Genomic DNA, 26,037 nt, shown 5'->3' on the forward strand with positions numbered 1-26,037 from the left:
GAAAAGACAGAATTTAGTTATAAACGTTGTGAGTCCAAAAGTATCCTATAATTCATCTAGTCTAGTAATTTTGCAGCCACTAATTTCAGAGCTGGAGAAGGTCCCCAGAGGTGCCTAGGGGATGAGGAAGCGGGGCTGCAGTCCTTCCCCCCTACTTCAGGCAGAGCCCTTTTCACGCTCTCGGAGAGAACTGTGGCGCTGTGCAGGCCCCTCATTCTACAGACTGTACGTGACTTGGGGGAAGTCCCAGGGTCAGTAAGCAGTGGACATCTCCTGAATGTCAGCACATTGCGCTCTCGGCTACATCAGTGACCCTCCTACCCGCTTCCATATTCTTGAGCAAAAACAGACACAAGAAATGGGTGTTGTACAAACATGGGAAGCCGTAGCTAAGTAGTAAGAGAAAGGCATTATGGCCCAAGAGGGGCCTAGAAGAATTACAGCCTTAGGTGTGAAATTTACAGGCTCGATTTCTATCAAAATCACTGGCAGCGGCCCCTCCCTTTCTCCCATCTTCTCTCCCCTCTTCCATTCTCCTACAGAATTCTTTGTTCCCCCTAACTCTTTTTGATGAAAATTATCACACATACACACAGAAAATCTGGAAGAACAGTGCAATGAACCATCATCTACTGTCCGCCCAGATGGTTGTTAACATTTGCTATGTTGCTTCCTCTCTCCCCTGTGTGTGTTGCTTTTTGTTTTTGTTGAATCGTTTCAAAGTTGCAGGTAACATGATAGGTGACTCCTAACTACTTCAGTGCGCATCTTCTAAGAGGAGCCACAATACTGTGATCACACTTGAGAAAGTAGTAACAATTCTCTATTGTCATTTAACATCCAGGCCACATTCGAATGTCCCCAGTTGTCCCAAGAATGTCCTTGAGAGCTCCTTTTTGTTGTCATTGTTACTGGGGTTTTTCTTTCTTTCCCTGAGCCAGTAAGTATCAGCGTTCCCCCTGGCATGGGTTGTTATGCAGAAGAAGGGAGATGTTTTCTAAGAAAAGCAAATCTAATCTGGAAGTGGACCCAGGTCCCTGTTCTCACCACTGTTTGCTCTCACTTGTCTGTATCCCAGGCTGAGATCCTAACTGGCCTGAAGGTCCACAGCCCTGCAGACGCCTCGCGGGCCGCTCAGTTGCTCAAGGGAAGGGGCTGCCACGTGGTTATCGTCACCTTAGGCGCTGAAGGGTGTGTGACGCTGTCAGAGACAGAACCCACGCCAAAGCACATTCCCACTGAGAAAGTCAAGGCTGTGGATACCACGGTAGGTTTGAAAATTTCAGAAGCATTTTTGCCCCCTTGAACGTCATCATTGAGTAACAAAGATCCTGCGCCTGAATTTTTGGATCATGGGGTAAGAGCCTGAGGAGGTAATATGGTAGAAGAGAAGAAAACCCAGGCTGGGGGACTAGATCTTAATCCTTCCCTAACAGGCCGGGAGACTTTATCCAAGTCACTTAACCTCTCTGAGCCGCAGTTTCCTCATCCATAGGTGAAGGTAGCATTATACCTGTATTACCTGTATTCATTCATTGATTCATTCAGGAAACATGTACCAAATCCCTATTGGGTGCGCCGGTCATCTGTTAGGTGCTGGGGCTATAGCGATGAACAAGACAAAGTCTGTCTCATGGGGCTTAGACTGTGGATGCTGTAGCAATTCCTGGTTCTTACAAGGCTCTCGTAAGAGCAAGGAGCACTGGCTGGCAGAACTCATTCTTTTAGCCACAAATAACAGCTAACGTTTACTATGTGCTGACTATCTCTCTTTTGCATACATCTCATATAATCTTTACAATGGTTATAAGAGGCAGGTTACTCTCCTCGCTTTACAGATTTGGAAACCTGCTCAGGACCATAATGCTAGGACATAACAGTGCTGGGGGTTCAAAACTCAGCTCGTGGACGCCAGACACTTCTTATGTAAGACACCTCATTAAGGACAAGCAGGTTAAGTAGACAAGTCACAGCCCAGAATGGGGTGGAAAGAAAAAAAGTTAGGGAAAAAAGCTCAGGGCTCCTCTAAAATTGGGAAACCAAAAATTATTTGCTTGTGGCCTAGAATTGAGAAGAGCCAGGGGTCTGCCAGGGAGGTCGGTCAGTGAAGCCGCTGACTCTTGATCTCAGCTCAGGTCTCGATCTCAGGGTCATGAGCTCAAGCCCCACGTTGGGCTCCACACTGGGTGTGGAGCCTACTTAAAAATTATTTTAAAAAGAGAGAAGAGCTGACTAGCAAAATAAGTAAATGTCAGGGACCCAAAACCAGAGTTGAAGAAAAATAAACATTTTAGGGCTCTTAGGTGTAAGAAATTAATATGTAATTATTTATAAAATATATTTTGGTTTTTATGCTTCGAAAAAACTTTGAGATGTGGGTCATTTATCAAAATGGAGCCTAGGCAAATCTGATGAAGTTATGGGTGCGAGTATGCTTTGAAAAACAGGTAAGTACAAGGAATGCTTTTATAACATGAAATTACACCCTGGTACCTTCACAGTGTGCTTGATCAGGCATTTGATAAATTATACTTGGTGTTGCCATCCCCTTCATACTGAGTCATTTTGGAAACCATTAGTTTTTTTTTCTATTCTGTCAAGCAGTCACCTGAATTTGAGAGGTTCCTTCTTAGTTCTGAAATCGACCCTGCATTAGACTAAAACTAGTCCAGGTCCTGAACTAGAGCAGAAGAGTTCACTCTTCCTTTGTTGAAAATGAAGGGTCCAAATAAATAAAAAAAGAAAGGAAGAAAATGAAGGGTCCTGGGGTGGGGGGAGGTGCCTGGCCAGTTCAGTAAGTAGAGTATGTGACCCTTGATTTCAGGGTCATGAGTTCAAGACCCACGTTGGGCATAAAGCTTACTTAAGGGCACCTGGGTGGCTCAGTCGGTTAAGTGTCTACCTCCAGCTCAGGTCATGATCCCAGGATCCTGGGATCAAGCCCCGCATCGGGCTCTCTACTCAAAGGAGAGCCTGCATCTCCCTCTGCCTGCCCCTCTGCCTACTTGTGCTCTCTCTCTCTCTGTCAAATAAATAAATAAAATCTTAAAAAAAAAAAAAAGGAACTTAAAAAAAAAAATCAAAGAACTCTTACCAGAGGATGGGAAGTGGATGCTGGTCAGACAGACACGAAGCCTGCCTGGCACAGACCACACGTGGGGTGATGCACTGCCCAGGCCGGGGAGGAGGAAACCAGCCGCGGACATGCACGGGTTTGCCTCAGCAGTCATCCGCAGAGCTAGTTCGTGTGGAATCATGATGGATGGCATCTTGAGCATCTGAAACACAGTGAGAGGCACAAGGAGGTTTTCTCACTTTGTTGCTACTGTCTTGTGCCCTTTCATTTGGTTCCTTAGCTCGTGCAGTTCATGTTTTGGTCTCAGGGAAGGAGAAACCCAGTGAGAGCTCAAAGGAGAAACGAGAATTTAATGCTTGGAGGCAGGAGGCCGAGAATGGGATCGTGAAAGACCAGGGCCCTGGATGGGGATCAGAGGGTGTTTTCCATCAAGGGCCAGATAGTCAATGTTGGGCTTCCCAGGCCTTGCGTGTATACCGCCTGTCACAACTACTTACCTCCACTGTGGTGGCATGAAAGCGGTCACAAACAACTTTGCATGCTAGCGACTTGAAGTTGGTATTCGTCTAAACTAGATTGTTTTAAGTTAAGGTGTTACCTAGAATCACCAGAGCAATCACTAAGAAAAGAACTAAAAAAACAAAAACAAAAAAACTTAACTAAAAGAAACAAGGGAGGGGCACCTGGGTGACTCAGTGGGTTAAAGCCTCTGCCTTCAGCTCGGGTCATGATCTCAGGGTCCTGGGATCGAGCCCCACATCAGGCTCTCTGCTCAGTGAGGAGCCTGCTTCCCCCCTCTCTCTCTGCCTGCCTCTCTGCCTACTTGTGATCTCTCTCTGTCAAGTAAATAAATAAAATCTTTAAAAAAAAATTAAAAAATAAACAAGGGAATTACAGTGGTATCCTTAAAAATATCTACTTAACACAAAAGGCAGGAATGGAGGAATAAAGAAGCTACTGGAAGATGTGCTGCTAGAAAGTGAGGGATGAAACGAAGACAGAGGGAAACACGGGATCCAGGAAGCAGGTGAGGCCACCGAGGAGAGAAGTCGGGATGAGGAAGGGGAGACTCAGGACCCCAGCAATGCCACAGACCCCTAATGAGGCTGTCCCAGTGAGAGGAGAAGAGCAGAGAGCCCTGGAGGAATGTCTCCCAGAAACCAAAACAAAATCAGGAAAGGACCAAGAAAGAAACAGTAGAATATCCATGTGTTTGAATATGCCCAGAGAGTTTTAGTTTTCTTGCAGAATTTAAGGGTGGAGAGTAATTAATATGCAGAAAACGGTGGCAGTGAAGAAAAGAGGCAGATTTTTGCTCTATGTCATCTGCAGTCCAAGGGTTAAAGTGTGATGAAGTAAATATAATCACATACCACACAGCTGTGAATACGTGGTCGTAACAGTGTAAGTGCCGATTATTGATTTATCCTAACATGGAGATTATAATCCTGTTTTGGAGATGGAAGGATATGGTGAGTGTGTGTCTGTGTGCGCCCGGGGGGAAGAGAAGAGAGCCGAATGCCCATCCTCCAGAGGTGGACGTCAAAAGAGAATATCAGAAACTGATTTTAAGCCTATTACCAGGAATCGAAGACAGATACTCAAAGAAACCGCTAAAGGAATGTAAAGTCTTTGCCTCATGGAAATGGTTCTGCAGAGAGATGGGGCACTTACTCTTCAAGCCTTGTCTTTTTACACTATATACATGGATGGCTTTGATCCTTTTCTGAAATGACAAAACACTGAGATGCTGCCTGACACCCACTAGAGTGGCTGGAATCAAAAAACAGATGATAACAAGGTGTAAAGAGGACATGGAGAAATCACAACCCTCAAACAATGCTGGCAGGAAGGTAAAAATGGAAATGGAAACGCTTTGGAAAACAGTCCGAAGTGCTCCAAAAATTGAATTTAGAGTTAAATTTTAAAGGGTTGGATTTAGAGTTACAGTAGGACCCAGCAATCTACTTCTAGGTATATACACAGGAGAAATGGAAACATGTATCCACACAAAAATTTATCCATGGATGTTTCTAGCAGTGTTATTTCCCACTGGCCCCAAATTGGAAACAATCTGACTTTCAACAACAGATTATTGGATAAACAAATTATGATATATACATAGAATAGGATCTTATTCAACCATAAAATGGAATACTGACACGGGCTACAGCCTAGATGAACATCCAAAACATTATACTAAGTGAAAGAAGACAAACATAGGGGATGCCCATGTGGCACAGTCCGTTGGTTTCAGCTCTGGTCATGATCTCAGGGTCCTGGGATTGAGCCCCATGTTGAGTTCCACGCTCAGCATGGAGCCTGCTTGAGATTCTCTCTCTCTCTCTCTCTCTCTGCCCCTCCCACTCATGCTGTCTCTCTGTCTCTCTCTCTCTCAAATAAATAAAATCTTAAAAAAAAAAAAGATAAACATAAAAGGCCACATATTATATGCTTCCATGTAGCTGATATGTCCAGAATAGGTAAATCTGTAGAAACAGAAGGTAGATTGATGGCTGCCAACAGCTGTGGGGGCGGCAGGGAGAGTGACTGCTAATGGGTACAGGATTCCTTCCTGGAAAATGTTCTGGAATCAGATGGTGGTGATGGGTGTACAGACTTGCGGATATACTGACAACCACTGAATTGCGCACTTTTAAAGGGTGAGTTTCATGGTATATGAATTATATCCATTTAGAAAACAAAGGTCAAACAACAATAACACAAAACTCCATCTAGGCCCTTCACTGATAAGCGGATACTCTTGTGATAAAGAATCTTCCAGTTCATCGCTCCACTGAGTCTACTGAATGGGCTCTCAGTGTCCCCCCAGTGGAGCGGAAGTGACACAGGAAACAAGGGTAGTTATTTTCTGGGTGTAGAATCTCCCTCAGCGTTTTTATGCTATCTTTGTCCTCTCCTCCTGCACTGTCATTATGAAAATCCTTGCCTGTTCTGCACACCACTATTAAGCCTCTTCATAAGTCTAAGAAGAGATAATTCACATGGTGAGGCGAGGAGCTCCCAGGGAGACATTTTCTCCGCAACAAATGGGCTCCTTCACATTTCTGTCAGGAGAGCATTACAAGCTCTCAGGCAGTTGATGACCTCACTTTTCTCCTCCTAATCCCTCACGATGCTCACCTTTAAAAAAAAAAAAATTCATGTCATGCCACCTCAATGTATACAGTTCTCGTCAGTCACACCTCAGCAGCTCTGGCCAAACTGAAATAAATAAAGAAATTTTGGCTTGACCAGCGGAAATCCCTTCAGTTGGTTCTGTCCACCCCGAGACAGGCAGCCTGCCCTACAAGGAGCCATTTCCCGTCGGTACTTCTGCACACTGCTCTGTTCAGCTCGCCTCTGTGTCCACAGTTGGCTGTTTCACTTTTTACCGCCATCTTTCCTGTTGTACTACAGTGAGATTGCGGGGGGTGGGTGGGGGGAGCACAGATGTCCTCCGCTCAGTTTGGGAGACATGACAGATGTGTCTCTTTTCCTAGCTCTCTGTATTATCCTAATCTCAGCCTCAAAATGCCATGGCCCTCACGTCCCCCATGCTGTCCTCTATCCTGAACAGTAGGAGGCTTGGCCTTCTTGCGTTGAGGGCACTAGATCATCACTCCATAGTCCAGAGTCGCACACATTTAAGCATGGTAATATTTTAGGCTGTTGTGCTCGTGTGATACATTAGAACGTTAGTTATCCTTGGCCTACAATCTGTATAAAATTCTTGATATAGAAATTGTTTTTCTACGTGTAAATGTTTAAGTCCTAGTGTCTGCATTCATCCTCTTATTTTTTTAAGAACTCAACCTATAGGCCAAATCCGTCTTCCCAAGAATCACTTACCTTATAATAAATCATCATAGTGCAAGGTATATAAGTAAGCTGACAGTAATCCAAAGCCAGGGGCATGGGGACTCTCTTAACTCTTCTTAGCCCCCTTTTTTTCTGTCCATTATATTTGAGTCCTGTGGTATTCACAGTTGCTGGGTGAGGCATGAGGCAGTGTCAGCCCAGCTGTGTGGCTGCCCCCAACAGATAATTCAGGGCTTGGAGGGTCCACTCTGAACTAGAAATTGCACCAGTAGGAAGTGGGGTTGGTTTCTTCTAAAGTTTGCTTGGAAGCACTCAAGAAGGTAAGTGATTGCTGCAACTGGTAGGTTACCCCGAGTTTTCACAGTTAATTTTTTTTAAGATTTTATTTATTTATTTGACACAGAGAGAGAGAGCGAGATATCACAAGTAGGCAGAGAGGCAGGCAGAGAGAGAGGGGGGAAGCAGGCTCCCTGCTGAGCAGAGAGCCCAATGCAGAACCCTGAGATCATGACTTGAGCTGAAGGCAGAAGCTTAACCCACTGAGCCACCCAGGTGCCCCTCCAAGTTAATTTCTCTTCAGTGCATTCCTCACAACCCAGGATCTGGCCTTCAGCCCTCCAGCCTGTTCTTAAGGATCTGCTCCTAGTAATCTATCACTGAGGTACCATTCAGAATTGTCATTCTTTGAAGTTGTTCAGCCTTTGAAAACCCAGATTTGAAAGGCCGTTTTCCCATGTTGATATGACTTTTCCCCCCAACCTATATCCTCTTCCCATTGCCACCCCCTGGCCAGTGAAAGACCAAGCTAATACTGTCAGAGGTCATTAGAACCACTGAATTTAGAGCTGTTAAGATCTGTTCCTCAACTCAGGCAAACTGGGGTGTTTCTTACTTAGCCATAGTCTTGCTGAGAGGACTGAACACTCACCAGTTCTTACATGGGCTCTGCCAGTGTTAGTCTTGGTGATGCTCCTTAAATATGTTTTCCCAGCAAAGTACTCTTTCTCCCTCCCACCTCTTTCTTTCTGATGAAGATAATACATTCTTTGCATTTGTTAATAATTAATAGGGTTTCTAAGGGGTCATCGTAGCTCCTACTTCATCTTGTCTTTGAACAGAGCCTTTGCACAGTTCTGTCCAGAAACTACATTATAGCCCAGAAAAAGTTTGAGCTCCCCTCACTCTTGATTGCCAAGACTTGGAAAAGGGTTGGGAGAGGAAAACACTGTGGGTAAAGAGCAACAGAATCTTGGATGCTGAAGAGGTAACTGTAAAATAACGAGGCTGACTTTAACCGCCGTATCAATTCATTATCCAAGAAGTAACTGTCGTTTCCTCCACATTTTGACCTCAGGAAAATTAAGTATCTACTGATACTGCCACTGCTCAAAGTATGTTATTTTAGAATACCTTGAGAGCATTTGACCCTACTTATCAGTCTACTGGGTTTTTTCCTTCCATTCATAAAATTAATAAATACTTATTCTCAAGAGGAGAAAAAAAGCAGACAACATAAAAAAGTATAAAGAAGAAAGTCAAATATCCATGAGTCTAAGACTTAGATGTAGCCCCTGTTATCCTTCTAAAGATTTTATTTTCAAGTAGTCTCTGCCCCCAACATGAAGCTCGAACCTACAACCCCCAAGATCAAGAGTCACACACTCCACTGGCCCAGCCAGCCAGGCACCCCGTCCACCATTATCCTCTTAGTATAAATCCTTCCATATTTTTTTCTAGACCCATTCATGCATTTTCAAATATTTGTTCATGGAAAATTTGAATATTTCCCCCAGCAGAGATTAATATGTGTAGTTAGGGGATGCCTCTACAACTCAAAAAGATCAACTGTTTCTCTAGAATAATGTAAAGGGAAATTCATGGAAGAAGAAATACAGTAAATAAATGTAATAATGTTCAACCTCACAAGAAATCAGGATTATACAAATGAAAATCCCAGTGAGATCCCCCCTTTATTGCCCATCAGTTCAGCAAAAAATAATGACTGATAATGTCAACGTAAATTGGAAGCACATGCACTTACATAATCCTGGTGGGAGTGTAAACTTTGCATTGTTTTCAGAGGGCAATTTGACAGTCCCAATTATTTAAATATGCTTTCCCTTTAACCCAGCAAATCTATCCTGCAGAAATGTTCATATATACAAATGTTTCTGAAGAATATTCTGCCTTTGTTTGTAATAATCAAAAACTGATCAGACATATCTACCTAATCGTCAGCAGGAGAAAATCAAATGATAATAGTAATGGTGCCATTTATTTAAAAATAACTCTAGCCACCTGTAAATAAAAGCATATTTTAAACATCTGGGGAAAAAAACCCACCAAACTGCTATGATCATTGCTCATGGGAAGGAGAAGAGAAGGGGAACAGGAGGCAGGTATCATAAAGGAGGACCTCTACAATCTACTTCATATTCTATATTGTTTTAGTATTTCCGTGACCCTTTATTTTTCATGCATTGCTTTGAAATTTGGAAGGTATATGATTTGAGGACATAGAAAAAACTATTTGGAGCCACACCTAGCAAATAAGAGAGGGGATATCATTTCTCAAAGAGTGTGCTGGGCGGTATCCTCACAAAGGAGCCAGTAATTGGCAGGTTCGCTCTTGATCTCATGAAGAACGTCTCAAAGGTTCTTTTCCAAAATTCCAAAATCTCGTTATATAGACTGAGTAGCTCTTTGACTTAAGATGACTTCCGAATGGATAGACATCTGATGCCAAAGAACTAGATCAGCATTGCCTTCAGATCCAGGCACCGGAGTTTAAGTCTAGATATTTCACTGTACACTTTCGACAGGATTTTTTCCTTTTTCTTTCTAAAGAAACAATTTCCCTCAAGAATATGTTATTTTCTACAGTTTCCCTTAGAAATAACAGAATAAATGTCAAAGCGGCACTGTTTCTGTTCATCACTCAAATGCATGACCGATCTTCAGAGAAGCTTTAACTCATGGTCACGTTTTCTTTCCGAATGGGTCTGCTGACATGTCTTAACTCTTCAACCTTCATTCCCACAACTAATAATACAGTGAATGATCCAAACCTTGGATCATTACCATATTTCTCGGTCTTTGTTAGTTGATGACCTGAAGGAACTGTAAAAAGGGCCAGGCCATAGGTGATACCTCATTTTTTTTTTAAGAATTTATTTGTTTATTTGACAGAAAAAGATCACAAGTAGGCAGAGAGTCAGGCAGAGAGAGAGGAGGAAGCAGGCTCACTGCCAAGCAGAGAGCCCAACGTGGGACTCAATCCCAGGACCCTGAGATCATGACCTGAGTTGAAGACAGAGGCTTAACCCAGTGAGCCATCCAGGTGCCCAGTGAAACCTAATTTTTAAGTACTTAATAGTTCACATACTTCATTGTCCATGTACCTCCCATTTGAAACAGACCTGAATGGAAAGCCTCATGAGGGATGGAGGAACATATGTAACACAATCCTTTGTACTAAAGTGTGTCCCCTCCAAAATTCGTATGTTGAAGGAGGTAATTAAGGTTAAATGAGGTCATAAGAATGGAGCCATAGGACTAATGTTCTTACAGGAAGAGACACTAGAGAGTTCACTCTCTAGGCAGACTCAAAGAGATCAGAGCACACAGCAAGATGGCGGCCCCCTGCAAGGCAGGAGAAGAGGCCTTAGAATGAAGCCCGCCTTGTGAGCACCCTGATCTTGGACTTCCAGCCTCCAGCACTGTGAGAAATAAATTTCTGTTGTTTAAGCCACCTGGCCGGTGGTTTTTTAAATGGCGGCCCAAGCAGACTAACACACACAAGAAAGCAAATGAGCGTACTTCAGAAGTGACCTAAAGTGAATACTGAAAAGTCGGCTGTTTTGTGAGGAGAAGATAATCTGAAGTGAACTAACAGGATCAGCCCAAATTACCTTTTTTGGTGAACTATCTTGAGAGAACTGCTTATGGTGTAACTGTAATCATCAGTCCCAGTAAGGAAAGGCCAGATGATGTCCTGAGCTCAAACCCCGATTTAATGCCTTTTTTAGAGAGGAGGAAAGTAATGCTCCTAAAGATGAACAGTCTGCCCAGTCAGACAGCTGGCAGGTTGGCAGAGCCAGGAACTGATTCCAGGTCTGTCTGTCTGTCCAACCCCTGTATGCAGGTACTCTCTGCCATACCCCTCTGTCTCTTGATGTTGTGGCCGTCCGCCCAGCCTTCAGCCCTTCCTCTATGGCATTTCAGCACTGACTTTCCGTGTCACTTGCCATGATACAGTCCTCTATAATCCCTCCATTTCTCTAGATTTTTAGAAGCTTCCAGATCTTGCAAAGGTACAGCCTGCTTTGTGGTCTACTTGAAGTCAGGAACCCACGTAGGAACGGAACCTGGCCCATGTACGCACCCAGTACCTCTTAGTGCTCACTAGTAGGTCCCTCCCTCTGTGTCTGCTCACTGTATTTGGGGGTGCCAGGGGGGTACCAGGAAGCATATACCAGGAGCGCGCATCACTCTCCAGTACACAGAGTGGGCATGACCTTGGCTCTGTACATTACTGGAAAGAAACCCAGGTCTCACTGCCATTCAGTTCCAGCATCTTCCTGTATGGTACCAGGAGCTGGACGACACAGGTAGTAGTGTGGCGGGATCGTTTCAGGCCATATATCAAAGTTTCGGGCACAGACCACTACCATTCATTCTTGCCACTGAATGACCGAACCTGAAGGAGAGGCGCATCGCTCCTAGAGAATATAACCAGATCATCTGTCCATGAGAGTCTTCAAATAGGGGCCTGGCCTGCTAACGAGAGAGGCTAGGGAAAATATAATCCTCTTTTTTTAACAGTCCCAAACAAGCTCTCCAGTTTCAGGAAAGACAAAAAACAAAAAAAAAAAAAAAAAACAAACCTCGTCCTTCCCTGCCTAGCAAAATCCTTTCCATCCTCACGGTCTGGCTCAGAGAGTTCCTAGTTGGGCAGTCCCACTGCTTACTATGTGCTTGGCATATAATAACAGGACCTCCTGAAATAACGGACGAGTTCTAGTTCCTTCTGTGATGAGTGTATGTACCGGGGTCACTTAGGCTCACTGAACCCCAGTGTTCTCAGGAGACTAGAGGATCTAAGGGATCCCTTATATTCCTTAAATTCGACCTTGACTATGCCAAGGAAAAGAATAAATCTCAGATACAAATGCTTTTTTTTTTTAATGTTATAACAACAAAACACCCAGTTTCCCATTAAAACATATCCTTAGAATGGGGCGCCTGGGTACAGTGGGTTAAAGCCTCTGCCTTCGGCTCAGGTTGTGATCTCTGGGTCTGGGATCAAGCCCCTCATCAGGCTCTCTGCTCAGCGGGGAGCCTGCTTCCCCTTCTCTCTCTGCCTGTCTCTCTGCCTACTTGTGATCTCCCTCTGTCAAATAAATAAATAAAATCTTTAAAAATTAGGGGTGCCTGGGTGGCTCAGTGGGTTAAAGCCTCTGCCTTTGGCTCAGGTCATGGTCCCGGGGTCCTGGGATGGAGCCCCGCATCGGGCTCTCTGCTCAGCAGGGAGCCTGCTTCCCTTCCTCTCTCTCTGCCTGCCTCTCTGCCTACCTGTGATCTCTGTCTGTCAAATAAATAAATAAAATCTTGGGAAAAAAATCTTTAAAAATTAAAAAATATATATCCTTAGATTATTTTACCTGCATGATAGAAAGGCCAGGCCAAAATTAAGTTACAGAGGGTAGATGGCCTCTCTGAAACCAGCATCATAGAATACAGAAAACCCGGCTGAGAGCCTTCTTCTCCTTAGGAATGACATTGATAAAATGGACGTGGTATCTGAGCAAATTCTGCCGACTCTGGCTGCCAGAAAAGATGAAGATGACAAAAAGAAGTTGACTAAATATAAAGAAAGGACAGAGGACAAGGTGATTGCTGAACAGACTGATGGACAAGGCACGAGCCATCTGCCATGGCCGGGGGTCTGTGTTAGCTCTATTACATTACTTCCGTATCAGCAGATCACCTCATTTGCTGGCTAATCAGGCAGAATTAAATATTTTACATTATCTTTTGTAATCCTGCATGAGATCCGTTGCTAACCCAGGACTCTAAAAATCTGATTGTAACTGCCTACCAGAAATGTCATTTTCACTTTGAGGAACTGGACCAGGGCCAAACACCGGGCTGTGTGTTCCATTTTCCTAAAGTACCTCCCACAGACAGACCTGGATAGGCACGTACATGTGCCTGGTGCCCACGTCTTCCGGGTCCCCAACCCTGCTTCAGAGCTCAGATGCAGCCGGAGATTCAAAAGAGCCACGGTAGTGGAGAAGAGGGGCGTGGAGGTGGCGGGAGGATGTAGAGAAGAAAAAAAAAAAAAAAAACTGTCAAAACCTCAGCAAAAGCCAAGAGAGCAAAATCTAAATCTAGATTTAGAGCGTTCTATGGGCGCTACCTAATTGAAAGGATGGGAAACAGTCCCTGTCCCAGGAAGAAGGGCTGGGTGAAGGCTCCAGGAGCTTGCTTGGAGCTTCCTACCACTATCCTCCCCCTCCCCCTACGCTCCCCCCCCCGCCCCCCTGCTCCTCAAGCAGTGTGATAACACGGAGGCAGGATGGCAATCTGCGCCTTGCCCACTTGCTAGGATGCTACACTTGTGTCCTCCGGAGCAGAACTGCCAGGACTAGACTATGGTGCTTCTCAGGGGTTTCCAGTGTGTGAAGATGTTTCTTGGGTAGACCTGAAGTTCAGAGGCGAAAAGAGCCAAACTGGAGAGCCCAGGGAGCTGGAGCCACGCCCAGTGCCCTCCGTGCCGGGGCCACAGCTGCTGACAGAGGTGACCAAGGAAATGAGAAAAGAGCCTTGGCAGACTTCTGTCTGCCTTGGTGTGAAAGCATGTATGTTGTAGGTTAGTGGTGTGTATACTTCGTGTATATTCCACGCTGAGGATGTCTGTGCTGTGTGAATAGACTGTTGGTGGCACGAGTGTCATGCGTGCCTGTGTATGTGAGTAAAATGTGCTGTTGCAGGACAGGGTGTAAAGGGCTGGGTGGTCACTCGCACTTTCCTCCTCCTCCTTCCATTCCTTTAAACATGATAGGAGGGCTCTGTACTGTGCTACAACCCTGAGAAAGGGACAAGATTTGAGGATAGAGGGGGCCAGAGGTTAGGTGAATTACATTTCCCCTGAAAGGGTCTCTAAAAACAAAGTTTTATATTCTTTTCCTTCCTTTGGTCAAAACAAATGAAAACAGGCGCCTGGGTGGCTAAGTCGGTGAAGCCTCTGCCTTCGGCTCAGGTCATGGTCTCAGGGTCCTGGGATCGAGCCCCACATCGGGCTCTCTGCTCAGTAGGGAGCCTGCTTCCCCCTCCCCCCGTTGCTCCCCTCCTCCTGCTCTCTCACTCTATCTCAAATAAATAAATAAAATCTTTTTTTAAAAAAATGAAAACTAGGAAAAGAAAGATCATGGTTACATTTGCTAAGTGACTTCCCATGACTGTCCTATTCCCAGTTAAGGATGCCATCTTCCGGGGCACCTGGGTGGCTCGGTTGGTTAAGCATGTGCCTTTGGCTCAGGTCAGGATCTAAGGGTCCTAGGACCCAGCCCAGAGTCAGGCTCCACACTCAGCAGGGAGCCTGCTTCAGGATTCTCCCACCATCCCTCCCCACCCTGCTCATATTTGCATGCTTGCTCCTGCTCTCTCTCAAATAAATAAATAAATAAATAAAATCTCCCCCCCCCCAATTTTTTTTTAATTTTATTTATTTATTTGAGAGAAAGACAGAGTGAGAGAGCATGAGAAGGGAGGTCAGAGGGAGAAGCAAACTCCCCATGGAGCTGGGAAACTGATGTGGGACTCGATCCCAGGATTCCGGGATCATGATCTGAGCTGAAGGCAGTCAATTAACCAACTGAGCCACCCAGGAGCCCCCCAAATTTTTTTTAAAAAGAAAACGAAAACCATCTTCCTCTACTTAGTCTGCTCTTTCAGTTTTAGCATGTGGGAGTCTAACTGTGTAGATTCAGTTGTACGTGAAATATAAATTGCATCGAATACTTACATTGACTACTCCCCTCCGTTGTCCCAAGGCCAGTCAGGTTGCCTGTGTCCTCCCTTCCTTCCTTCTTCATAAACTGTGAAATGTTTCAATGACACTGAAAAGTGCAGAGAACAAGATCATGACCACCCGTGGACCCATCACCCAGCTTTGTTATTGCTTCGTATTTTGCTATTTTTGCTACAAGTAGTTTTTAAGAAATAAAATGTCACAAACACAATGTGACCTCTTGGCTTAGGATGCTTAGTGCCATGAAGACACAGCCTGTGTCTGAAGCTAGCTTTTAGAAATACGTTTGAGCAGAAGAACAGTAGGGTTTTGTAAGAATTTCTCTTGATCTTTGCCATTCTGCAGTTTTACTAAAATGAGCCCGCATCTGAATTTATTCTCATTTATACTGTTCCTGACTCTGTTCTTCCTGAACCTCAGTATTTGTGTTTCTCTTCAATTCTGAACAGTTCTTAGGCATTCTCTCTTTTATTATTGCCTCCCCTACTTCCTCAAATGTCTCTTTCTGGAACCCCTAGAAGATAATATATTACACCATCTCTTTTCTATTCATGTCTTTTAAAACTGCTGGAGAGAGGAGCGCCTGGGTGGCTCAGTTAGTTGAGCATCCCATTCGGTTTCAGCTCAGGTCATGATCTCAGGGTTGTGGGATCGAGCCCAGTGTCAGGCTCCATGCTCAGCTGGGAGTCTGCTTGGGATTCTCCCTCTCCCTCCCCTTATGTGCTCTTTTTCTCTCTTCTCTCTGTGTCTCTCTCTCTCTGTTTGTGTGTGTATGTCTCTCTCTCTCAAATAAAATCTTAAAAAAAAAAAAACAAAAACTGGGGCACCTGGGTGGCTCAGTGGGTTAAACCCTCTGCCTTCGGCTCAGGTCATGATCCCAGGGTCCTGGGATAAAGCCCTGCATCAGGCTCTCTGCTCATCAGGGAACCTGCTTCCTCCGCATCACTGCCTGCCTCTCTACCCAATTGCCATCTCTGTCAAATAAATAATTAAAATCTTTAAAAAAAAAAAATCTACTTAGAGAAGCCTGGGATCCTGAGGTTGCTTGACACCTTATTCTTGTTCCAGGTCGATAAAACTAAAGTGACCTTGAGAACTGAAAAACTGTCCTTTAAACACAGAAAGTGACAGTCCTTTAAGAAACAGAAAAGACTCCTGCGAGACGTTATGGCAAAATGGGGTGAGAAGCACCCCACTGTGTACACACTTACTCCTCACACTGTATTTTAATTTTCTGCATTGCAAACAGCAGGTGTGCACAAGTGTCATAGGGCCACTGGTGTAATAAGACAGTCCCTGGCCCCAAAGAGCTGGAGTCTGGAGGAGTCTGTAGCCCACGGTTGAATGAGAAGTGCGGTGATGGGGACTGAGGAGCCCCGCTGGCCTCAGGAGCCTGCGACCCTGCTTGCAGAGGGCAAGGGAAGGTGAGCTAAAGGATAAGTCAGCTTGGGGAAGGGTAACCCAGGCAGAGGCAGCAGCTCATGAAAGGTCCAGAGCCAAGAGAGTGTGTCAGCATGGGTGCTTTTCAAGTAATTCTGTGTGGAAAGAACTTACAGTACAACGAAGGATAGAAAAGAATGAGGCACATCTGTAAGGGACAGGTTATGAAGGGCTGCATTTGCCACAATCGGAAATTTACATGTTCCCCGGAGAGCGATGGGGAACCACTGAAGAGTTTAAGCAGGGATAGATCTTACCAGATTTGTACTCCATTAAAAGATTCAGATGGCTGCTTATAAAGAATAAGTTGGGGGACACCTGGCTGGCTCGGGTCTTGGTCTCAGGGTTATGGGCTCAAGTCTATGTTCAAGTTCCGCTTTGCGCTCTAATTTATTCTTTAAAAAAATAAAATAAAAAGAACAAATTGGAGATGACAATCCTGGAGGCAGGGAGAACCACCCAGACTATTGCAGTGATCTGTCTACTAACAGATTATGGCAGCCTGGACGAGGGAGGTGGCAATGCGGATGTTCAGAAGTGAGTTTAAGAAGTCTTAAGAATTTGGGTGGTGGGGTTATGGACATTGGGGGGTGTGTGTGCTGTGGTGAGTGCTGTGAAGTGTGTAAACCTGGCGATTCACAGACCTATACCTCTGGGGCTAAAATACATTATATGTTTATAAAAATTTTTTTTAATTATTTTTAAATTAAATTTAATTTAATTTAAATATTTAAATTCTTTTTTTAAAAAACCAGTCTTAAGAATTCAGGGGTTCCCCGGGTGACTCAGTGGGTTAAAGCCTCTGCCTTCAGCTCAGGTCATGATCTCAGGGTCCTGGGATCGAGCCCCGCATTGGGCTTTCTGCTCAGTGGAGAGCCTGCTTCTCCCTCTGCCTGACTCTCTGCCTACTTGTGATCTCTCTTTCTCTGTCTAATAAATAAATAAAAGACTTAAAAAAAAAAAAAAAGAAGTCTTAAGAATTCAGAGAACACAACAGTAGGTCATTTCCTTTAAAACAAAAGGATGTGGGGACCAAGTAAGATGCTTATTTCATGGGCAAAACCAATAGATCCTTCTACCAGCGTCAGTGATTGTCAGCATCTTTTTTGAGCCTTGATTCACCTAAGGACCAAGACCTACTCCCAACAGAAACGGTATATCGTTGGTGATTCTCCGCAGATGGCACAGGAAGACAGAGGTGTAGTTTACAGAAAATACAATGAAATACCCAAGCGATCCCTGCATGTCCTTCCATTGAGCACGTCTGGCTGCCTGCCACTCCCACTTCAGGGAGTCACTGATCTGTGCAACAGAGAAGCATCGGGAGCAGAAATTTATCCTTCACTTAAAGTAAAACAGCATGTGAAGGGAATTCTTACACAACACAGTGCTGATTGGGGTATCTCCCCTACCACCTGTGCCTGAGACACTAGCTTTCCAGGTACAAACACAGCCTTCACCTAACTACACGCTCTCGCCCTGACAAAGGGCCCAATCAGCCAGTATGTGACGAATTTGGGTCGTGTGAACAAAACCCCAGGTATGGCAGCCAAGGCGCCCGCAGCTTGTCGTGACTCATCCACACCAACCTTCAGCAGTGAGATTCTCAGAACAATTGTTCAGTTCCATCCTTCGCTTCCACGGTGTACAACTAGCCCGAAACCCGAGAGTGAACCAGCAACTGTAAGGAACCAGAAACATTATAAATAACCCGGAGAACCCTTTTATAACGGCAACTGCCTACTGATTTTGTGGCCTAACAGCTCAAGCAAAAAAAGGATATAAATACAATATTGTGCAATGACTAATTACTCAAAATTTTGTGCATCAGCAGAAGTGGAACCTGTGGTTGGTGCTAATATTATCAGATGTCTTTACTGTTTAATAACCTGGTAGCTCTGTATTATGGAGCACGCGGTTTTCAGAGAGAACAATGATTTTATTTCAGGTACCTCTCACTGACATAAAAAAGCAGCTGTTAGAAGATGACCATTTGGCAGAAAATGTTTTAGCAGAATCTTTTGTGAGATACTAAATCATATCGGATTAGCTGTTTTCTGTCTAGAATAGTAGCGTCACAAAGAAGAAAGATGGCTGACCACAGAAGGCAAGGCCAGTCTTTAGAACCCAGTGAATCACTCACAGACATTTTAGTTGTAAGTGCCACTTACTCACCAAGATATAAAGTTATTTATATACAAAGCTTCCATTAATGTTGCCTGAAGAATGGGCCTTTTTTTATTCCAGTTTTAGCTCACACTTAGGATTCTACTTTTCTCATTAATTCCATTCCAATAATGGAATTCCTTAAATTATAGAATAAATTAATCCAACACAGACATTTTTGACCAGAATAGGGTTTTTTAACCAGTTTGAAGTCTCCACAGGCCATCCTCTGTGGCCAGCCATACCGAAGAGCAGTGAGGGCTGTGACTCAGAGTGGCACCTGAACCTGAACCAGAGGGGTGGGCTAGGGCAGCCACTGGGCTCCCTGGCCTCATGGCCCACCAGTCCTAGGCTGACGAGAGACCCTCACATGTTCTTCAGGCTGGTCGAGCACTGGTTGCTGTTCTAGTGAGGAAGTGATGTCATGCCTTGGCTGCTGGGCACAGCCAGTTTTAGCCAAACAATATTATGCTCGAGCTGCTTTTATGTGGTCATACAGATTCCAAAACATGTTTCACATTAAACTGGTAACTAGGGACACCTGGGTGGCTCATTCGGTTAAGAGGCTGCCTTCGGCTCAGGTCGTGATCCCGTGGTCCTGGGATCAAGACCCGCATAGGGCTCCTTGCTCACGAGAAGCCTGCTTCTCCCTCTGCCTGTGGCTCCCCTGCTTGTTTTCGTACTCTCTCTCTCCCTGACAAATAAATAAAATCTTTTAAAAATAAAACTGTGATAACTAAAACATAAAATTCTCCTCCTTTCTAAACCATCAAGCAATGTACAAAGACTTTCACCTTATCCCCAATTCCCACTCCTGGAGTGGACTGTGTGACCCGGGAAAGATGAAAAATGGAGACTTTTCTGAGATGGCTGAGGATTGCTTTTAGGGCAGAGCCCAGGCTTGGGCTGAGAGTGGCATGAGGTACAGAAAAGGATACGGGGACAGGGAGGTCTGTTCTGTATGTTATTTGGTAATTTGAGACAGTAGGTCTGCATTTCACATGGTCATTTTGATGCAAGTGCTAACTCAAAATAGCTTCATCAAAATGCCCCATTTCGGGGCGCCTGGCTGGCTCCGCTGGTTAAGCATCTGACTCTTGGTTTAGGCTCAGGTCATGTTCTCAGCATTGTGGGATCAAGCCCCACAACCCGGTCTGCATTCAGCATGGAGTCTCCATGAGATTCCTTCCCCGTGTCTCTCCCTCCCGCTCTGCTTTTCCTCCTGTTCTCTTTCTCTCTCACTCTCTCAAATAAATAGTATATTTTTTTAAATGCCCTATTTCATTACTGGTGTGACTGGCCAGCCCAGAAACATCAAAAACCAGAAACTGAGAGTAGATACTGAATCAATCAGGCCCCAGATGGAGCCAGCAAATGATTTCTGTCAACATGGACCATTGGTTGACTTGGACCAGGAACCATATAATACCAAAACTGGAGCCAGATCGGTCCGTGGTGCTGACCTCTGAGGGTGAACACCACAACCAATGTGCAATGCCGATCAAATAGAATTGATGTGATTATTATAATCATCCGTACTCTTACACATGATTGCCAAAAACTTACAGGGTACCAGTAAGTGAGGAATCTCGAAGTTCTGGGAGGAAGGCTGATAGAGTTTTTCTTACTCTCTTATAGTTGAATTTTAATCAGTATGTTGAAAATTGAAAGACCAGTGTCATTTTTTAATACCATTTATAGTGTTTTGGGGCAGTGAGATACTACCTTGAACGTATATTGACCCCACCTTACTTTGGTTTTACGCTCAACCCCCGATTGATCCCTCTCTGTTTTCATCCATCTAAAATAAAGATGGCTTTAGCCCCCAAACCTCATTCCAGATGGAAATGCATAATTCAAGAGAAATACTGATGTCAAAGAAGAGAAGGCACACCAATTTGTGTCAGCAGTTGCTGTAAATTAAAGAGGAGTACAAGGAGAGTTTAATGTAATGTAGAATTGAAAATAAAATTAGAACGAATATTTAGGTAGTCCTCCACCTCTTTTTTTTCCCTTCTGTGACACTAAGGATTGACTCCCAGCCTAAGTGCCTAAGACAGTTCATTTTTCTTGCCTGCTGGAATTTTCTTTCCCCATAACATGTTGCGTGCTTGTCTTTGGCATCCAAAATTAGATGTTTCACCTTTTCCATTCTAATCTCAACAGTCAGGGTAGGAAGAGTCCACGTTTTCCCCCCATCTTCCACACCCATCACACTTGCAGCCCAGAAAGGACCTCTACTACATCAGTCTGACTAGTCAGATACCGTAAATAGCTATTAATTTTTCCCTGATACTGATTCATCCCTGGATGTCCCCTCCATGGTTTCTATTCTTTTCCTAAAGCTGGGAAATGAAAGAGTAACACACATCTCACACATGTACCACTGTGCCAGAGAAAAATTCTTTAGTACACACCTGAAAGAGTGAAATCCCCTCTAAGGTAGTGATCTTGGGAACCTTCACATTTAGTCCAACCAACCTGCCATGATTTAGAACCTTTTTGGAGTTCTTTAGTCAAATTTCCCTCAGGAGAGGTGGTGGTCTTTATGGCTGCCCACTATCTTGGCCAATGGTGGAATTCACTAGCTTCATCTCCCACTGTCATCACTAGACTTGGTTTTAAATGATTCCCTCTTTCCAGAAATAATTCCTTAGAATAATGGTTCTCAAAATGCAGCTCTGGACTAGCTACATCAGTATCACCTGGGAGCGTCTTCTAGGCCCTACTGGATCAGAAAACTTGGGAGTGGGTTTACTGGATCAGAAACTTGGGAGTGGGCCCAGCAATCCATGTTTTAACAAGTTCTCCAGGTAGTTCTGATGCTCGCTCTACTCTAGTTCGAGAACCAGTGACTTAGAAGATGAGATATCGCCTCCATTGAAGATATTCAAAGATGTGCTACAGATATGGAAAGGATTACAAAGAAAAAGTTTTGAAATCTTTTTGAGCAAAGCTGGGGTCCATATACGGCCTCTCCAGAGGACTGCTTCCACAGAGACCTACCTCAGCTGAGGCATCCACTTCCACCAGCCAGCTCTTTGACCTTGAGCAAGTTCTCACACTTGGCTTCTCACCTGGAAAATCAAAGACCCATCCTGCCTATGTCACAGGACTGTAATGAGACTCAAAGTGAATCACATCTGCAAACATGCTCTGTAAAGCATATTGGTATGCTACTGGCATTTCTGCAGACAGGATTCTGGTAATCTGAGCATTATACCAGGGCAAAAACTTAGAAAAAATTATAATTTCCTTGGCTATATCCTTTTTGTCTATATAACAACTGCTTCATCGTCTTAGTGGACATGCCTAAGATTCTGCCATTTCAGCCCAGCTGTTTATCTGGTGCTAAGAGAGGGACTCCCCTGCCTGATGAACGGCTACGAGGTCTAGAAAAATATAGCCATTTTCAGACATGCTCTTTTCTATGTGATGATTGGTAAGGACGGACTCTGTGTGTGTGCACTGAAGCTCTCATAAGCACAACTTGTCACATGCTGGCAGCCGAAGGGTCTGGACTGAAACCACCCATTTCAGCACTATGCAAGGGAGTCATGACCTTCAAGAAGGACGCTAAAGGTCCATCGCCGCACAGTAATCATTGCAGAGAGGACCAAAAAGAAAATTCCTCAAGCAAACCAAATCTATAGAAAGCAAGAGTTCAAAGCCAGACCAGTGAACATGTCTGTGCTAGAGAGTATGTGGTAGGTTTTGCCTTAGAGATTAGCCGGGTTTTGCTTGTTGTTTTTTAAGACATTATTTATTTGACAGAGAGGGAGAGAGAGAACACCAAATGGGGGAGGGGCAGAGGGAGAAGCAGACTCCTCACTGAACACGGAGCCCAACATGAGGCTCGATCCCAGGACCCTGAGATCATGACCTGAGCCGAAGGCAGAGCCACGCAGGTGCCCTTAGAGATTAGCCTTTACAAACACCTTCACCACAGAAATTCTTCAATAGCACGCTCATGATGCATTTGTCATTTCACTTTAAAACTTTACAGACTGTTCAGTGCATGTATCTGGGCAGGAAGTTAATTCCGTTGCCTTAGTGCTTGTTAGGAATGCAGTTTTCGCAACACAGAGCCGTTCCCACTAGAGCAACGTCAACTTCACTTTTCACACAAAGTGCCAGCTAAAATCAAGAGATTAGGTATGAATCTAATTGGTTAAATGCGATTAAGTTATTGGCTGATTATGCAATAATAAGCTATTGGTTAATTATAGGGTTGGAATATGAAATGATTTTGCTCAAAAATGTGTGCCTAGAGCTGACTTTCAAAAAAAAAAAGGGGGGGTGTTTTTTGGTGGGTTGTTTTTTTTTAAAGATTTATTTATTTATTTATTTGAGAGAGAACTGGGGGAGGGGCAGGGGGGACAGAAGGAGAGGGGGAGAGAGAGACCCAAGCAGACTCTGCGCTGAGCATGGAGCCCGATGTGGGACTTCATCTCATGACCCTGAGATCATGACCTGAGCCAAAACTGGACACTTAACCAACCATGCCACCCAGCCTCCCCAAAAGGTGGTTTTTTTCTTTTAATCGAATAGCTTATAAATTGTAGAGCTGGGAAAATACTGTGCCTATTTAAAAGACAGGGATAAAAATCATCAATACTTCACTGCATGCGGTTTTATACCTGATTAATATGAAATAATAATCATTTGAAATACATTAATAAGGCAGGAAATATTGGCTCTCTCTTAATCACACAGTGTTTTAAAAGCTGACTATCTCAGCCTAATAGTTGAAATTCAAATGTAATAAACAAAGGTGGCTAATTGTTGAAGCCACAGTCATGGACATTTATGACATAATGATTTGCCTGTGTTCTCTACAGGTTTACGTAGAATAAAAATCAGTAGCTCTTACACAGTTGTGATAAGGAAGCTGGATTCTCTCCATCCATCTCGATGCTTCTGAACTGATCTGGTTAGGGTGGCCAGAAGGCTGAGGTTGGAAAGGATGTGATCTCATCCTTATGATGTCAGTATGCGCTGATAAGAGAAAATAGAGATATTCAGATCTGAGCTGTGACATGGGACTCTTGCGTAAGGATCATCCTATCTCGTGGTATGCTCGTCAGACTCACTGGTGTCTGCCTAGGGGAGAATCTTTACACTTTCCTACCTTGGGAAGATAGGCCAGGCTCCACCAGTTCTAATCTCTTTGGAAAGTCCTCACTCCGGACGTGAGGCTTGCCAAGGGCCCACTGGGGGCCATGGAGACCTGACTGAGGCTCAGGAGAGGAACTGGCTGGGAGAGGTAGGGCTTTTGGCTCAGCAGAAAGCGACCAGGGACTGCCAACACCTGTCTAGTGTGCCTTACAATTTGGAGATTGGTTAGGACATTTTTTTTTTTAAAGATATATTTATTTATTTTAGAGAAAGAGGGTGGGGGGAGGGGCAGAGGGAGAAGGAAAGAGGAACTCAAGCCAACCCCGCGCCGACGGTGGAGCCTGACACAGGGCTTGATCTCATGACCCTGAGATGATGACCTGAGCTGAAATCAAGAGTCATACACTTTACTGACTGTGTCATGCAGGCACCCCTGGGTCAGGCTTCCTGGCGCACCAGCAGATCCTAACGAGGCCACCACTGGCGTGTTCTCAGGGACACAAGGCTGTACTTCAGGGTTTCTCAACCTGTCTGTGGTAATCACCGCCCACCCCAACTGAGCCTTTTAAGATTTTTTTTTCCTATTTGTCGTTTTCCCCCATGAAATTTTAGTACCACAGATACTCTCTCTTTCTAGGTAGAGAGAGACATTTACCTACTGTCCCTCCAGAGAGCCACAAATCATTGTAATATCTAAAAAAAATGTTTCACCACACCCCCCTCCCCACCACGCAAGCTGAACTTTCACCCCGTTGGGGAGGGGCCGCCCCAGTTAAGAATGCACGGCCTGGATGGAATGAAAGGTCAGGCAGGGTCAGGCAGGGCCTCTCTCTCTCTCTGCTCACACTCGGAGTGCGTGGTGAGGTCAATCCCGTAGGGAGGACGGATCAGGTGGCCCAGTGGCCATCACTAACCAGGATGGGCCCCAACTTCAGATGCCAGCACGGCTAGAGGAGTGTCCTCCAAAATCACACTGTCCCTGCGCCATCTGTTCAGCCTGCCTGCTGTCCTCCAGGCTCTGCCACCACGTCCTCCTCCCGGGCAGCAGTCCTCTGCCCGGTGGCTGGCTTGCTGTGATGGAAAGCGGAGTCTTCCATCATAAGCCGCGGTGCTGGCGGAGGGGCCCCGCTCACTGTCTCCAGCCGCTCCCCGTTGTAGGCTCCCCCAGCAGCCTCACGCGTTGCCCTGTGTCCTTCACCCCAGGTGAAAGCAGAACATTTGCCAGGTCTCCCCAGTCTTACGCTGACTAGAAGTACCTTTACACTCTTCCCTTTACATGTCCTTCATGTCCTCTTACGGCCTCCCTGAAGGTCTCCTAAAACATCTCCCCACCCCCACAGAGGAGCAGATATCCCAGACCCCAGCACCTACCTACAGGTGGCCACTACTAGAACTCTCGGGACCCTGGCCTCCTTCATGATTAAGAGCCGCAGGACACTGGCTGCTATTTCTTCCTGGCTGTGAGAGCGACCTGCAGTGTAAGGCTGGTCACAGCATACACTCCTTCCCCTAGGAGCCTTGGGTCATGCCCTAGGATCACGGCCCTCTTTGTCCCTTAGAACCCTTGTCTGCTCATGGGCTTTCATTTCGAAGGGATCCCCTTAACAAACAAAGGGGTCCTCTGAGACCATCTACTCCCCCCCAACCCCACCACCACCTTGTGGAGCACCCGCTCTGCCAGGCGCTGGGCGAGGCCTTTCCTATACATTCTCTCTTTCAGCATTTACAGTAGCCCTACGAGGGAGGGTCCCATTTGACAGACAGTCACCGAGAAAGTTGAGGAACTTCCCAGGGTGCTGAGATCAGGACATAAACTCGGGTCCATTTGATTCCAGATCATTGACTGCATTGTCCCAGCTGAGAAAACACGTTCCCAGTTGAGAAAACCATTTTCCTCAGCTATGCCCAGCGGGGCTCCCCTGTAGGTATAAAAATGCTGAATTAGCCATTTGTAGAAGATGACGCATGGCTAATAAAAAGGCAGGACTTAAAACCGCGTTTGTTTGTTCCCTCTGTCCTGCTTCCCCAAGGGTCAAAACACGAGGGCTCTCGCCAGTCCGTGATGAGCCTTTGAAGGATAAGGAGTGACTTGTACTTCCCCAGGCCTGCCAGAGGTTCCTGCCTCAGCCCTCTGCAGACAGGAGCGAGGCAGGAGCCCATTCTCAGAACATGGAAGCAGGAGCAGAGCAGGACTGGCCCCCGCGCTAGCCCGAGGGTGAGCCATTTCAGTGTTGGTGCCGCCCTGCCGGCCTGGGGGCGGAGGAGGCCAGGATCCTGGCAGGCAGGCCTTGTTCTCTCTTTCCTGAACCCCTTGCGGTAGTTCTTTCTTGAGAAGAAATGGTGCATTGATTTGGGATTTAGTCATGTTTCTTCCCATCTG

General features: G+C 45.2%; 1 protein-coding gene across 3 annotated transcripts in view; it reads left to right on the top strand.

Annotated features, from left to right (window-relative positions):
• Positions 1-26,037, top strand: part of RBKS (ribokinase) — an 83,411-nt gene that overhangs the window by 43,647 nt on the left and 13,727 nt on the right. For 2 of the 3 annotated variants that reach the window (XM_032845829.1, XM_032845828.1), the window contains one exon: positions 1,079-1,267. The exons of the other annotated variant lie outside the window; for it this stretch is intronic. In XM_032845829.1, coding sequence (XP_032701720.1) covers positions 1,079-1,267 — 189 coding nt within the window. The remainder of the gene's footprint in view (positions 1-1,078; positions 1,268-26,037) is intronic. 3 annotated transcript variants of the gene reach the window in all.

Source organism: Lontra canadensis, unplaced genomic scaffold (genome assembly GCF_010015895.1).
Source record: "Lontra canadensis isolate GAN:19392208 unplaced genomic scaffold, GSC_riverotter_1.0 scaffold170, whole genome shotgun sequence".
Lineage (NCBI taxonomy): Eukaryota > Metazoa > Chordata > Mammalia > Carnivora > Mustelidae > Lontra > Lontra canadensis.